A 17049-nucleotide genomic window follows, 5' to 3' on the forward strand; every position below is an offset into this window, starting at 1 on the left:
CACTCTAAAGCTGTTAAGCAAGAGTGTGTGTCCACTTGATCAAAGTTGTGAAGCAAGATCAAGTATGTGTCTTCTTGATCAAAGCTGTGAAGCAAGATTAAGAGTGTGTCTTCTTGATCAAAGTTGTGAAGCAAGATCAAGAGTGTGTCTTCTTGATTGAAATTGTGAAGTAAAATCAAGAGTTTGTAATTGAAAAGTATTTTCTTTTCACAAGGGATTGTTGTTTAAAATCACGGGTGTGTGATTGTAAGGGAAGTGAGTGGGTTCTCATATCTAAGAGTGCTTAGGTAGAAGTTGCACGGGTAGAGATTAGGTGAGAAAGACTGTAACTTGTTGAAGTGTACGGATAGTCTTTGAACTAATTCTATTTTAGTGAATTTCCTTCCTGGCTTAGTAGCCCCCAGACGTAGGTGAGTTGCACTGAACTGGGTTAACAATTGCTTGTGTTATTTGCTTTACCATTCTATTTATTTATCCATTGTGTGTTAGCAGATATCAGTGTCGTAACATTACCTTCGACATCTTATATCTGATACCAGAATTTCACTGACGATTAGAATAAAACCACTAAAACCCTAAATGATTTTAATAATCTTCCCGACGATAATGTTATATAGAAGGTTCTAAATTTTGAAACTAGCTCTAGCAAGCCCTTGCATGAAACCCCTTACGGTGTTGACCCCGAAAAATGGATGAGAAAATGGTATCAAAGACTGGAGGAAAGGTGTTACTGTTTATATTAGTGGAAATATGGATTATGTTAACAATAAGGATGTTTATGATGAGGATAGTTTAGAAGACAATGTAGATGTGTCTAATGAAGTGAATGATAATGTAGAGGAATGTCAAGATGCTAGTAAAAGTGTTAATATGGATGATCATGTGGAAGTGAGTCAGGATGTTAGTACTGAAGTTAATGATATTTAGGGTGTCATTAACAAGAATGGTGATCTTGAAAAAGGTGTAAGCGAAGATAGTGAAATGTTAGTCATGATGTCAACAACATTGAAGAAGTCATTTTTGTAGCTGAAAATGATATGTGTGAAGATATCCAGAATAATGTCAATTACAATTTAGATATTGTAACATTCCAGACTGTTTTCAGGATTACCGACTAACTCCATATCCCAAACACGGGTCACTTCAACATGATCTATCCTCACTCACACACTTTCTGGGAAACCTCCCAGACGGTCACCCATCCAAATATTATTCCAAGTCAAGCATACTTAATTAGAGTTCTTATTTGTTCGGCTACCAAAAAGAAGATGCATCTTGTTGGTATAGGTAGTACCAATAAATCGTTATTAGCCTTCCTTCAACCATGCAGTTCCATACCTGCACAACCTAATGACCCCTCTCATTCCACTGTGAATTCAGTTTTTTTCTAGAAGCTGCTTGAAGCCACTCATTGTCATGCCTTGTGCACCGGCGACCACCCCCCGCCGTTGTCAGCCTCAAGTGTTACAGATGTCATTGATGAGATTGAGGAAATTAGTGAAGATGTGAATAATGATGTTAACGACATTGTTCATAAAGCTCCACCTGTAAGGAAAATGCCTAAAAAATCAATAAGGTTACTAAAGAGTTTGTTCACGTTGTTAAGAAGAAAAGTAAGAAGAGTTTAACAAAAAAACAAGGAGGTATTGCTTGAGAAGAAGAAGAAAAACTATGAAAAGAAGAAGTCATTTGTAGAAAACAAAAATAAGAAAGCTTTTTTAAAAAAAGGTTGACACGAGCAAATCATTGAAGAGGAAACTATTTGTTGCTAGCACCATGGAGCAAAATACTAAAGAAAATGTCACTAACTTTTTGGATGGCATTAGATGAATATGTGTTATTTGAACCAATTGCAAAAAGGATGATGGAGGTGGTTGATGGAAAAAATTTCCCTAAAATATTCATGAAGTTCCCTTAGACAATGAATATTTTTACTCTGAAGAGAGTGTGGCCAAATAAAAATGGATAAGTTTATTTTTAGCATAATGTTTTTTCATATATGTATAGACATAAATATATGACCAAATTATTGAGCTCAAGGGGTTAATTAAAGAGACAAGTTTTTAAGAGAACTCGAGTTAGAATCCTTTATGAAATAAACTACTTGTCAACCCTTTACATAACTATAGGTTGAATTATGAATGACGAGAGAGAGAGAGAGAGAGAGAGAGAGAGAGAGAGAGAGAGAGAGAGAGAGAGAGAGAGAGAGAGAGAGAGAGAGAGAGAGAGAGAGAGAGAGAGAGAGAGAGAGAGAGAGAGAGAGAGAGAGAGAGAGAGAGAGAGAGAGAGAGAGAGAGAGAGAGAGAGAGAGAGAGAGAGAGAGAGAGAGAGAGAGAGAGAGAGAGAGAGAGAGAGAGAGAGAGAGAGAGAGAGAGAGAGAGAGAGGGAGAGAGAGAGAGAGAGAGAGAGAGAGATCTTAATTGAACATGATTACCATAGTTTCTTTTTGATATTAACAAATAATTTTTCAAGAGTCACTACTAAATGTAGTATAGATCATAAAAATTATTTTTTAATAATATTTTCAATTTAACCAATACTTTTATTTGAATGAGTTTGGTGGTCTAATCTTCATGTATGGTTTCAAATATTTGTCCAAAGATTGAGAAATTATTTAAATTCATAGTGTTTTTAATATAAGATATTTCATTTCTATGCTATTTGTAACAAATAAAATTTTTATTTTAGTTAATGATGTGTATTTTAAATATACTTATTTGTATGATTATATCTTTTTATTTAAATTGTGGTTAAAAACATGAACTAGACCTTCTAAAAATAAAATACATGAGATAAACATAATTTATTTAATATAAAAAAAACTTTATTTGATATATTATGTGGCTATCATTTATTCATTTGTCACCGAATTTAACATCAACCTTACATTAGATGAACTGTGATACAATGATTCCAAACATTTGAACACCTATTTAAAATTTCAATTTTGTTTTTCGTATATAGTGGCAATTGTGCTACATATCTTGTCATGTCAAAATGACAAGATTTTCCAACGTCATTCACAAGGTTATGACAACAATAATCACTAACTGTTTCATTTCCAACAAATACACTAAAGAACGTCTCTTTACCACATTCTTTCTTTAATTTACTTGAACAAATAGTTAAATATTTCTCATATGATGACAATGGTCTTGGTGCAGAACCAATATCATGTGAAGGAGCTTCGGAAGGTGATTGTGAAATCTTAGAACACATCGTTGTTCTTAAAACCAAAGTGAAACTTATCATAAAGATCACGACTACATTAAAGCTATTGAATGATGTCATGATTATTTTAGAATGATACTTTAATCAAAATCTTAATGTAGATTTGATTTGCTTAGTCTATAATAAACCAGTTCTATTTATACTATATGAGATATTATCATAACAATAAAATGAATTTAATATATTGTTCTAACTCTCATAAAACCTTACGTTTTTTAAGATTATTTTTAATATTGTACCACTTTTTATATTAGAGTCTCTTTTAATAAATTTAATTTTTAAGGTTATATTATTAAAATTTATGTTACGAGATCCTTTAATTTTTAATTAAGGCACGTCATTTTCTATTTTAGAGAAATATCATTGTTACTTATTTTGTTAGTAATCTAATCTAATTTAATCTATTAAGTAATTATTCAAGTTTAATACTTGTTTGTTTTTTTTAGATATTTTAAATGTGCCCACAATATTAAAGAATTTTTTTAGACTTAGCGATTGAATATGGACTAATGATAGATAAAATATTCCTAAAAGATTAAAAACATAATAATATTATTAAAAAAATCATATATGGTTGTATTACCTTTTTATGTATATATATGGTTGTATTCTTATTATTAAAAAATTATCATAATCTTCAACTATATTAATATCCAACAACAGTGATAAACAATAAAACTATGAAGTCGATATTTAGTAATATTGAAGTATAAGAGCATGAGGGACGTTTGATTAAACTGTGTGTTAAAAAACACTACGGATATTATATCATATATAGAAAAATTATAGTTAATTATATGTTATAGTCGATGTATGACTATTTTATATACAAATATTCTTAACACTTCCCCTTAAGTTGGATCATATATGTTATGAGTCGAGCTTGTTACAAATGTAATTCACTCGAGAACCCCTAAGAGACTTTGTAAACATATCAGCTAATCGATCTTCGGATTTTAGGAAATTTGTGTTGATTTCTCCTGATAGTACCTTGTCCCTTACATAAAGATAATAGATTTTTTTATGCTTGGTTCGTTCATGGAAAATCGGATTAGATGCAATATGCAGTGCTGCTTGATTATCACATATGAGTTTTGTGTTTTGAATGTCTCAAATCCTAAGTTCTGAGAGTAAAATTTTCAACCATGCAAGTGAAGGAGAAGAGCGATCTAAAATCCAGCGGAATTTAAAATTTCTCCTTTAGTCATTCTTACGAATGAGCATGATCAGTGATATAATCGTTACCTCTTGTGGCGATTGTAACCTTTGATGCAGATCTACGGAGCGATCACGAACGTTGAACGATGACAACGCCTCTACTCAGTCCACACGAACAGATTCCTTCAATCTCAGTGCTAGTTGTTAAGAATGAAGGCTTTAAGTGAGAGAGAGAGAGAGAGAGAGAAACGAAATTGCAACTGCACAAATGCTTCTACACAAGGGTTCTATTTATAGAACCACTTGTGTGGGCTGCAAGCTAAAAAGCCCACTCAAGTGTATGTGGCCCATATCTTATAATATGCCAAAATCACTTAAGCGCGTGGTACCTTACCATATTTCGTATTCTACTTAAGTACACCGTATCTTACGATGTTCTACAATTCACTTAAGTGCATCGTACATTACGGTATTCCTTAGTTACTCTATCTGTCATCAATCCGTCCTTTTGTGTGTGACCCTGTAGGTTTTTGCGGCATTGGAAATTATATTAAATCATGTATTTAACATAATAAATAGTGAGCGATACTGCTACCCAAGACACGAAAATGTCATGTGATCTGACAAATCCTTTTGTGATAATACTTATGTGTACAATTACCCTTTTGCCCTTATGTTTATATTGAACACAAGGCATAGACCGTGTCATCCTTGTCCAGTTCAATATTGGGCTCATAGATATTTATCCTGTTACGGGGGATGGGAAAATTCCATCTAGGTCACTCATGTCCCTTATCATGCTTCGTGGAGTATCCATCAACTGTCTTTATGGTCATCCAGTTATGGACAATGTTTGATCAGTAATAAGGCACTCGATTCTACATCTAGGGTCCTTAGTGGTTTCAGGTCGAAGGGTGGTATACACCATTATCACCATGAGAATAACTTATGACACTTTGCATAACATTCTATATAGTATTCTCATAGCGAGTCAATCCAGTATAAATATTACTCTTAATATGCATACCTATGTTTAAGACTTGATAATTCCTTATCCATGATCCATGAGATATGATCATCAGTCTATATACATAATAGTCTTAATGCTTTAATGTTATCCCACTTCACAATAAAGCTCGACTATGGATACTTTAAGAATAGTGCCCTTATGTTTAATGTGGTCTCATGATTAAGTCACACTTGATACATTAAACGGACTATTTATTCTAGGGACTTTATTAGACAAACATAATAAAGAAAAAGCCTTTTATTATTAATAAATAATTCAATACAAGTATCCAAAAGTATTGGCCTCTAGGGCTTACACCAACAATCTCCCACTAGCACTAGAGCCAATCAGGCATACCCCTAATGCCCATAGATCTAGTATGGCCATCATGCTTCTGCTGCGCAAGAGGCTTTGTCAGTGGGTCAGCAATATTGTCAAGTGTAGGTACTCTGCATATTTTCACATCTCCTCTATCTATTATCTCTCAAATGAGGTGATAACACCTAAGTATGTGTTTGGATCGTTGGTGAGATCAGGTTCCTTAGCTTGTGCGATAGCTACATTGTTATCATAATAGAGACCAATGGGATCCACAATGCTAGGAACTATGTCAAGTTCACTAATGAACTTTTTGATCCAAACAACTTCCTTTGTTGCACTTGAGGCAACAATATACTCGGCCTCGGTTGTAGAATCAGCAACTGTATCTTGCTTTGAACTTTTCCAACTCACAACGCCACCGTTTAAGCAAAACACATAACCAAATTGCGATTTAAAGTCATCCTTATCTGTCTGGAAGCTAGCATCAGTGTATCCAATTACAACCAGCTCTTCCTGACCTCCATATATCAAGAATGAGTCCTTAGTCATTCTCAAATACTTAAGGATATTCTTGACAGCTACCCAATGAGCATCACCAGGATCAAATTGGTACCTACTCGTTGCACTTAAAGCATACGAGACATCTGGTCGAGTATATAACATGGCATACATGATAGATCCTATTTCAGATGCATATGGAATCTTATTCATGCAATCCCTTTCTTCCTTAGTTGAAGGGGATTGTGTTTTTGATAGACACATGCCATGTTGCATAGGTATGAATCCTTTCTTGGAATCGTGCATATTAAAGCGTCTCAGTACTTTGTCTATGTACGTACTTTGACTTAGGCCAAGCAGTTTTTATGATCTATCTCTATAGATTCTGATTCCTAATATATAGGCTACTTCACCTAGGTCCTTCATAGAAAAGCATTTCCCCAACCAAGACTTTACTTGTTGTAGGGTAGGGACATTGTTTCCAATGAGTAATATGTCATCTACATATAATACCAGGAAAACGATCATGCTCCCACTAACCTTCTTGTAGACACAAGGCTCATCTTTGTTCTTGATGAATCCATATTGTTTTACTGTTTCATCAAAATGAAGATTCCAGCTTCTGGAAGCTTGCTTCAATCCATAAATTGATCTTTGTAACTTACATATCTTTTGGGCTTCTTCTGGTATGTCAAATCCTTCAGACTGTGTCATGTACACATCCTCAAGAAGATTCCCATTAAGGAAAGCAGTTTTGACATCCATCTGTCATATTTCATAATCATGATATGCAGCGATAGCAAGTAAAATCCGAACAGATTTAAGCATTGCAACTGGTGAAAAGGTTTCATCATAGTCAACCCCATGAATTTGTTTATATCCTTTTGCAACCAGTCTTGCCTTATAGGTATGTACCTTACCATCCATGTCAGTCTTCTTTTTGAAGACTGTTGAAAAGTATATTTCCGGCAAATATTTTAATATCGTATCCACAGAGATTGGTTGTTATTATCGCCGTTCTATAATTCAAATTGTTATAAGTTTAAAATGTAACCAAGTTGTTTTGTTTGAATAGTTATCTTTTGAGTAAAATGACACTAAGACAATAAAATAGTTTTAATCAAATGTAAAAGGCTTGGCAAGATTGGGGTTCACTATCCAAATTTCTTATGTTTCCTTAATGACAACTATATATACTTAAAATTATTGATGATATTCAAGTATCCTCTCAATATCATTTATTTCTAAATGATATTGTGATAATCACTATATTAATGGTTAAATGATTTCTCTACCTAACTATCAATATAGCAATCTTTAATGTTTGATACAAAAGAAGAGTAGTGTATAAATCTATTTCTACAACTCATTCACTACTTGAAAGCATATTTTAAGTCAAGACTTGAATAATCTTTCTCAACAACAACTTAAATCTGAATATTCAAAATAGGGCAAAAATATCATTCATTACATCAATAACCTTTTGTCATATACAAGAGTCAAATGGAATACATAAACAAATAGGAATATCTACTATCTCCAATCTTGACAAAATGGGGTTTAGCTCCTCATCATCATTTTTGACAGCAAAATGAAATATCAAACTCAGCTCTGTTTTTCTTCTACAACTTGTGAATTAATTTTCCTTTTTTCCATTCTGTTTCTTAAAGAGTTCATCCTTTCCTTAAATGTTCATTTTTGGTCTAAAACTGAAAAGCACTCTAAAAATGATACAAAACTGTCACACTAAAGTTGGGTTGAAAACAAAACAATTGGCCCAAACCAAATGCTTGCTGTTTTCGCAAGGTTAGCTTCTTTGCCTTGCAAGCTTCATTTAACATTTCTCCCAAGTTTTGTTCTTCCAAATCTTGCCATTGAAACTTCTTCCAAATTATGCTTATGCACTCCAATGCTCCCTTGTCCAAAAACTCTACAAAACTAATAAATACGTGAAATATCTACTCAAAACATAATCAATTAAACTTAATTGCATTTTTACTCAATTGTGAGGATAAAAGTGTGTAATTCAATAAGAAAATGGTAAAAGGGACCAATAAAAATATATGAAAAGTAGTGTTAATTGGTCCCTAACAAAGACCCACTTGCATCCTATAGGGTTAACTCCTACAAGAGGCTCTACCAAGATCCAAACCTGTTTGTGTACATGGAATCCATTTCAGATTTCATGGCTTCTAGCCACTTCTCAAACTCAGGACCAATTATGGCCTCTTGGTAGGTCACAGACTCACCGACTTGTTTATCATATAAATCATCTCTCACATGCATCAACATACATTCACATGCATCAACATACATAATGAAACAGTTATGGCCCCTAGCACAATTGTTCTCCCAAGCCAATGAGAGAACCTAAGCTAACCTAATAACGATCTAAGCTTCTCCAAGCAAGATCTTCAAGGTTGTCCTCCTTTGATATTGTATTCTTCTCTTTCTTCATAACATTACATTACATAAAAGAAGCTCGTTTTACATACGAGGGAGTGAGATGAGAAAAGAAGTTACATTAAGAGATTAAAAGAGAGGCATGACACGCAGGTCGTATTTTAAAATCCCAAACCAAAATAAAGGAAAACTAAGGCCATAACTGATCACCACAAGACAATAATAATAAACACATTATTGTTATTAATTTAAATTCTGTTAATTAATTAAAACCAAATTAAATTTTGGCGACTGATCACACTACGCAGAGTTAGTCGGGGTGTTAAGGGGGCAGCGCCCCCTTGCGGGGTTGTTAGAGACAGCGCCCCGACACAAAATTTTAATTAACAATTCATTTGAAATTGACGTCGTTTTTCGCATCAACACTTGATACTTTAAAGCATAACTCTTGCACAGTCACAACCCTAATTGCATAACTTTTTGACAGCACAACCCTTGTGCCGTCATGAACCCTAATGCACCAACTTCTGACCGTCAAACACACCTCGATTGTTAATTCAGTATTATTGATCAACACCTCATTGCTTCACCATACTAATGTCGGATCAAAAAGCAAATGACCATTGATCGCTCAAAGGAAAACATCCGTTAAGTGTTTGAACGAACGAAACAGAAACAATATATCATATATATCGTATTTTGCATCAGGATTACTTATATCATATATATAACTTGATCGATCTCAATTGCGTAACCTATGGACGATCGATGTATCGCTGCTTCACCATACTAACATCGGATTCAAAAGCATAGTCAACATCAATCATCCAAATCGTACACACATGATGCCAAATTTAATTACTCATTTATTCTTTGATTCATTCTGTCTTTTAATCGTATTAATACAGAAAATACATAAAATAAACAACTATCAGATGCATGGTTTTGTAAGTGGCCCTGATACCACTGAAGGAGAAGAGCGATCCAAAACGCAGCGGAATTTAAAAAATTTCTCCTTTAGTGATCCTTACGAATGAGCATGATCAGTGATAGAATCGTTACCTCTTGTGGCGATTGAAACCTTTGATGCAGATCTACGGAGCAATCACGAACGTTGAATGGTGACAACGCCTCTACTCAGTCCACACTACGCCAAAAACTGGAATAGACAGCGCACCTTAGAGGGCGCTTTCTTAAAGAAGTGCACTCTAAAGTGAAGAGAAAAATAAGGATGAATAGACAGCGCACTTTAGAGGGCGCTTTTGTAACTAAGCGCCCTCTAAAGTGAAGCGAAAAAATAATGAGGAAATGGAGGGACACCAATAAAGGGCGCGTTTATGAAAGCGCCCTCTAAGGGTACCCTTAGAGGGCGCTTTTAAAAAAGCGCTCTCTAAGTCCATGTATATTTCCAGTTTATAAGGCGCTTTTGGAAAGCCTTAGAGAGCGCTTTTTTAAAGAAGCACACTCTAAAGTGAAGAGAAAAATAAGGAGGAATAGACAGCGCACTTTAGAGGGCGCTTTTGTAACAAAGCGCCCTCTAAAGTGAAGCGAAAAAATAATGAGGAAATGGAGGGACACCAATTGAGGGCGCATTTATGAAAGCGCCCTCTAAGGGTACCCTTAGAGGGCGCTTTTAAAAAAGCGCTCTCTAAGTCCATGTACATTTCCAGTTTATAAAGCGCTTTTGGAAAGCCTTAGAGAGCGCTTTTAGAAGCGCCCTCTTAGGCCCCCTTTAGAGGGCGCTTTTTTTACACAAGCGCCCTCTAAGGTCCCCTTTATTAAACATTAAAATTATAACATATATACTGCATGTCTCTTTATTTTCCCTCTCTATATGCTATTTCGTTTACGTAACTGGGTTTTCTCTCTACTGCGATTACTCTCTACTGCGATTACTCTCGTCCTCCGTTCGTTCTCCCTCCCTCACCGTCGTCGTCACCGTCGCCTTTTTCTGCTGTTGCGTTCACGTTCACTGAGTTATCTGCGTCCACCGTCGCTGTTCACTTTCTTCTCCATCGTTACCGTCACCTTGAAGGTATTTCTCTTCTCCATCGTTACCGTTCACTTTCTTCAGGTGTTTGATTAGGGCATTTTCTAAACTGAGTTTTACATTTTATGCATTATGTTGATTAATGTTGTTTAGGGCAAACGAGCACTATATGGTGTTCATGAGCACCTTGTTGTAAGGTTTTTTATTTCTGATTGAAAACTGATGTCATTTGGAGTGTGTTTGAGCTTGTGCTTGGAAGTTTGATGATTATGGATGCAAGTTTGTTCATGTTCCAAACACCATAAGTTTGCATTGGTCTTTTGTATGCAGTAGGTGTGTGTGAGTTTGTATTCAATAATGATGAAAAAAAGAGAGAGTTTAGATTGTTGTAACATGAGAGAAATGGAAGGTATATGAATGTGTTTTTTGTGTAGCTTCACGAATATGGTCATTGTCTTACTTGGGTCTTATTGAATCATTTCTATATTACAGATAAAATGGCTAACCAAGACGATACCCATGACGCGAGTGGATCACGTAACAATGTTGAAAAAGAAATCAAACGAGGATTGACTGTTATGAAGTCAATCATTCGTGCAAGAGACAAGGGTGAAAAATTCGAAGTACATTGGAGTGCTGAAGACCAACTAATTGAGCCTAACGGTTCAATGTTGGCAAGTTACATTGGTTCCCTTGTTCGACAACATATTCCGATTACATGTGATAATTGGAGAAGTCCGGAATTGAAGGTTGGCAAAGAAAAAATATGGTCCGAGATACAGGTACTTACCATATATTATTATATGTTTTTTTTGTTGACTATTTGTTGACCATATATTGTTATAATATTACTTATAATAACACACTCCATTTGTATGTTTTTTAGAGATCCTTTCACATCAATGAAAGCCGGCAAAAATATTGTATTCAATTGGCCGGAAAAAGACTCCGAGGATTTCGATCCTTTTTGTCCAACAAATTTCTCAAGGATGAGGAAGGAAACTTTGTTGAAGCAGAACGGCCAATGAAGTATGCGGAGATTATTTCAGCCGAAGAATGGGATAACTTTGTCGCCAACCGAAGAAACGAAAAATTCCATGTAATGTCTATTAATTATGGTATTATACAATTGTTAAGTTACTTGGTTCTAATATGCCTTAAACTTTTTTATCCAGGAAGTAAGCGACAAAAATCGAAAATGGGCATCAAAACCCGCGTATCCGTACAAAAAAGGGCGTACAGGATATGCACGGTTACAACAAAGAATTGTGAGTATATTCAAATGCTATGAGCTTATACATTGTCACAATATGTTATAATTGATGATCTTATAATCTGATTCAATTTGTAGCTAGCCGAGGAGAAAAGTGACGCAACATCTCTTCCGGAGCATGTATTGTGGAAGGCTGCTCGGGTTGAGAAGGATGGGGCTGTCGTTGAAGCGGTTCAAAATGTTTATGACGAATGTGTAAGTATATGAAACATTATTTCTTTAATTATATCAAAAAAATTTGTTAGACATATAATTCATTTTTAATCTCCTCTAATAATATTTCAGGAGACTTTATCCCAAACCTTACCTTCAACCGAGGTCCAGGATTGCAGGAGCGTACTTAGTCGAGTACTAAATGTTCCTGAGTATTCCGGTCGTGTGAGGGGTAAGGGTTTTGGTGTGACTCCGTCGTCATTTTATAAAAAACCAAAAACAAAAAATCCTACCAACAAAGAGGTGATGGACACCTTGGCGGAGTTAAGGGCACAAGTACTCGAACTGCAAAAGGAGAATGCAAGGTATAGAGAGGAAAGGTGCGGTTCCGAGGCAAAAGATACTAGTGACCGAGCTAGTATCAATTGTCAACCGAAATTTCCCGAGGTAATTATATATGTTATTATGAAATTAAAATAACACTTTTTTACTTGACACATATACACGTTAACAATAACATTTATTATTGGCTTAGGGCATTACACCTTGTCAACTTATCGCATGGTTGGCAAGGGAAAAGTGCACAACACTTCGGGTGAATTACTTCACCATAATCCCCTCCCGGTGGGATATATGAAAGTTTCGGTTGACCTTGTATTAGATACCGACGCGCTTCTACCATTACCTGACGTTGTTTCAGAGACAACGTTCATGCGAGATGCAGTCGGATCCTTTGTTGGATGGCCGTCAGATCTAATTTTCCCAGATGCCGAGGTATATATGTTCTAAATGATTATGAATATTTAGTATTCACATTTCAATTCAGCTACAATTATGATATTTAATCAATCCTTATTACATGGTAATGTTAGACTCCTACAAGACCCACACATAAAGCTGGTAAAGGGATTTCAAGACGCATCGAGTCGGTTGCATCTCAAAAAGAGGTACAAATATATATACCCATTGAATTATATACGCAACGATTCTGTTGCATCACAAAAAGTCATGATTTAATTTATATGAATTTTTAGGTTCCCGGTCGAAAGTTGAAAAAAGCTGGTAACGATATTCCAACGACGTCCAGGACAAAATCTCAAATTATGATGCGTCTTGAGAAAATGGTGGAAGAGTCCGATATTATGCACGGCGCCATCCGTAGTGTAGATTTTGATGAAGGTGTTTTCGGATTTGCTCATTCCGAAATAATTGCAAAGGAGGACATGCAACAACTTTTTGAACACGAAGAATTGGGCATCGCTGTCATTCATACATACATATGGTACTCCGATCAATCTATTATTTACTTAGTTGAACAATTTATTTACACATTTCAATGAGTAGTCTAATGTTTATTATGTTTCTATTTAAGGTATATGTATGTAACATTGATGCGGGGAACTGAATTGTGTAACCGATTCAATTTTATTGCTGCTTCCCGTATCAACACAACGTTTATAACGAAAAATCCAACATCCGTAAAGAATGAACTAGTCGATAGATTCATGGCGGCCGGCGATAATACTACACCCAGTTTGTATTTTTTACCGTTTAATTCTGGCAACGGGTTAGATTTTCTTTCTAATAATTTCATTCTAATCTATGTATATCTTTTACGTAGAAAATTTTCATGCATCTAAATTTTTGTTTTATTTTACAGTGGTCACTGGGTGTTGGTTGCTATGGATCTTTCGAGACTAATGGTGTATTATCTCGATTCGTTATCGGGTGATTGGAGTAAATATCCGAGTATGAAGAAGACGGTTGACGCGTAAGTGAAATTCCCCTAAATATTCGTGCGTATTTGTATATTTAATTATGTCTGTCAGATTGATCTCAATATACGTTTTTATTTTGTTAGGGCAATACTAAAATTTAGATCGAAAAAGAATTACCGTAATAGGAAGGACATTACCTGGATCAGAGTTCAGGTATATATTAAGTATCTTATTTTTGCTTATAATAGTGTTTGTTTTTTTGCTTATAATAGTGTTTGTAAGAAATTAACTATATATATATTGTTTGTTTTTCTGTGTAGTGTCCTCAGCAAAACAATTCGGTCGATTGCGGATTTTTTGTATTGAGATTTATGAGAGATATCATTGCGTTGAATCGTATAGACATCCCAAAAATGGTATGGAATAATAACTTAGGGTTTATTTTAATATTATCGGATATTTCATCTAATTTGTTACTAAATCATGAATATGTTTTATTCTCTTAATTGTAGTACTTTGAGGAATACAAATCTTACTCAAGAGCTCATTTGGATGAAATGAAGGATGAATTGTGTCAATTCATTGTTGATCAAAGAATCATATAGCTAGGTTGTATATTGTTGTACATATATGTATGGAATGTTGTTGTTGTATGCTGTTGTTGTATATATGTTGTATATTGTTGTTGTACTTTTACTAAATCATGAATATGTTGTTGTATATTATTGATCAAAGAATCATATATTAATGTTGTATGTATGGAGGATTAATGTTGTATATAAATGGATTCATGTTGTATATATCAATGGATTAATGGTGTATAACATTGGATTAAAGGATGAAATCAATATGAATTTTACACTTTTGCAGCATGCGAACAGGTTACCAATTAAATATCCACTGTTTTTCAAACAATTTTTTTTTAAATAACTAACACTTTAGAGGGCGCTTTCTGTAGGAAGCGCTCTCTAAACACTTTACATTGACAACTTTAGAGGGCGCTTTGTCCAGAAAGCGCCCTCTAAACACTTTACATTGACAACTTTAGAGGGCGCTTTTTCCCGAAAGCGCCTTCTAAGGTGTCCCTTTATGGACCACTCCAGAGGGCGCTTTTTTCTGAAAGCGCACTATAATGTGGCCCTTAAAGGGCCACTTTAGACAGCGCTTTCTCCAGGAAAACAAAGCGTTGTCTTTACCTATGTCAGCGCCACTTTAGAGGGCGCTTAAAAGCGCTGTTATAGGCCAAAATAAGCGCCCTCTTTTCCCTTATTTGGCGTAGTGCCACACGAACAGATTTCTTCAATCTCAGTACTAGCTACTACGAATGAAGGCTTTGAGAGAGAGAGAGAAGGAGAGAGAGAGAGAGAGAGAGAGAGAGAAACAAAATTACAACTGCACAAATGCTTATGCACAAGGGTTCTATTTATAGAACCACTTGTGTGGGCTGCAGGCTAAAAAGCTCACTTAAGTGTATGTGGCCCATATCTTATAATATGCCAAAATCACTTAAGCGCGTGGCACCTTACCATATTTCATATTCTACTTAAGTACACTGTACCTTACGATGTTCTATAATTCACTTAAGTGCACTGTACCTTACGGTGTTCCTTAGTTATTCTATCTCTCATCAATCCGTCCTTTTGTGTGTGACCCTGTAGGTTTTCGCAGCATTGGCAATTATACTAAATCACATATTTAACATAATAAACAATGAGCGGTATCTAGCAACACATTCCTGCTACCCAAGACACGAAAATGTCATGTGATCTGACAAATCCTTTTGTGATAATACTTATGTGTATAATTACCCATTTTCCCTTATGTCTATATTGAACACAAGGCATAGACCATGTCATCCTTGTCCAGTTCAATATTGGGCCCGTAGACATTTATCTTGTTACGCAGGATGGACAAATTCCATCTAGGTCACTCATGTCCCTCAACATGCTTCGTGGAGTACCCATCAACTGTCTTTATGGTCATCCAGTTACGGACAACGTTTGATCAGCAATAAGACACTCGACTCTACATCTAGGGCCCATAGTGGTTTTAGGACAAAGGGTGGTATACATTATTATCACCATGAGAATAACTTATGAAACTTTGCATAACATTCTATATAGTATTCTCATAGCGGGTCAATCCAGTATAAATATTACTCTTAATATTCATACCTATGTTTAAGACTTGATAACTCCTTATCCATGATCCATGAGATGTGATCATCAGTCTATATACATAATAGTCTTAATGCTTTAATGGTATCCTATTTCACAATAAAGCTCAACTACAGATACTTTAAGAATAATGTCCTTATGTTTAATGGGGTCTCATGATTAAGTCACACTTGATACATTAAACGGACTAGCTATTTTAGGTACTTTATTAAACAAACATAATAAAGAAAAAGTATTTTATTATTAATAAATAATTCTATACAAGTACCAAAAGTATTGGCCTCTAGGGCTTACACCAACACACATGTTCATCCATTATCTTGACGAAGTGCATACAGATAAAATCTTAATTACAATAAGACACCAAAAACAACATTATAATATTTTAAGAGGGAAAAATGTGTGATAGATGTTATGGCAGGTGAAAAGAATAATATTACAATATTACAACATGAGAAAAAAAATTGTATGCTAACTATTATGATTGAAGAAAAGAAGAATATTACAATGTTACAATATTACAACATGATAGAAAAAATTATTACTACAGAATCTATACATAATATTATAGATGCAACACATCCAAAGACTGTTCAACCAAAAAGCAAGTAGAGAGAAGTGGCACAGATTCATCAATGTTGATCATCATTTATACTACAACACACAATCATCTAGATCTCATTGTCGTCTTCGCCCATGCCTCTCTATTTCTCTCCTTTTTATGGTGTTGATGTGATTGTGAATATACAATGTTCATTAATTTATTAATTTTTAGGTTTTCTCTTGAGTATATTCTTTTGAATGTGTGATTTATATTTTTTTTTCTATGTGATAAAACCAAAAAACAATGTTAACAAAAGTTTGCTGTTGTTTTCAAAGAAAATCATAAACCTAGGCCTCAAGAAGAGGTAGTTTTTTGTGTTTGAACTAATGGTATAAAGTTGAAATAATATTCTACAATAAACATGCTCTTACAAATTATTTATGCATCTATAAAAAAATGTTCCATCACTAAATTCAACTTAGTCCATGTGCTTAAAAACTCTCTATATTAAAATAAAATTATAAAAATTCAATCAAAAACTAGTGTTAACAAAAGATAAAAGTTATATTCCATC

The 17049-nt window shown here is 34.7% G+C and overlaps 1 protein-coding gene across 1 annotated transcript; it reads left to right on the top strand.

The window, feature by feature from the left end:
- Window positions 1-13698: 13698 nt before the first annotated feature.
- Window positions 13699-14407, top strand: LOC127076283 (uncharacterized). Its single transcript, XM_051017888.1, has 4 exons — window positions 13699-13807; window positions 13898-13967; window positions 14075-14170; window positions 14267-14407. The coding sequence occupies exons 1-4, from the start codon at window positions 13719-13721 to the stop codon at window positions 14357-14359; spliced, it is 348 nt and encodes a 115-aa protein (XP_050873845.1). The 5' UTR covers window positions 13699-13718; the 3' UTR covers window positions 14360-14407.
- The last annotated feature ends 2642 nt before the right edge of the window (window positions 14408-17049 follow it).

The sequence above is a fragment of the Lathyrus oleraceus genome, chromosome 4 (genome assembly GCF_024323335.1).
Source record: "Lathyrus oleraceus cultivar Zhongwan6 chromosome 4, CAAS_Psat_ZW6_1.0, whole genome shotgun sequence".
In the NCBI taxonomy this organism is placed as follows: Eukaryota; Viridiplantae; Streptophyta; class Magnoliopsida; order Fabales; family Fabaceae; genus Lathyrus; species Lathyrus oleraceus.

Coding starts and splice junctions, on each gene's coding strand:
- LOC127076283 (XM_051017888.1), top strand. CDS start 13,719: ATGGATCTTTCGAGACTAATGGTGTATTATCTCGATTCGTTATCGGGT. Junction 13,808..13,897: donor ATGAAGAAGACGGTTGACGC/GTAAGTGAAATT, acceptor TTATTTTGTTAG/GGCAATACTAAAATTTAGAT. Junction 13,968..14,074: donor TTACCTGGATCAGAGTTCAG/GTATATATTAAG, acceptor TTTTCTGTGTAG/TGTCCTCAGCAAAACAATTC.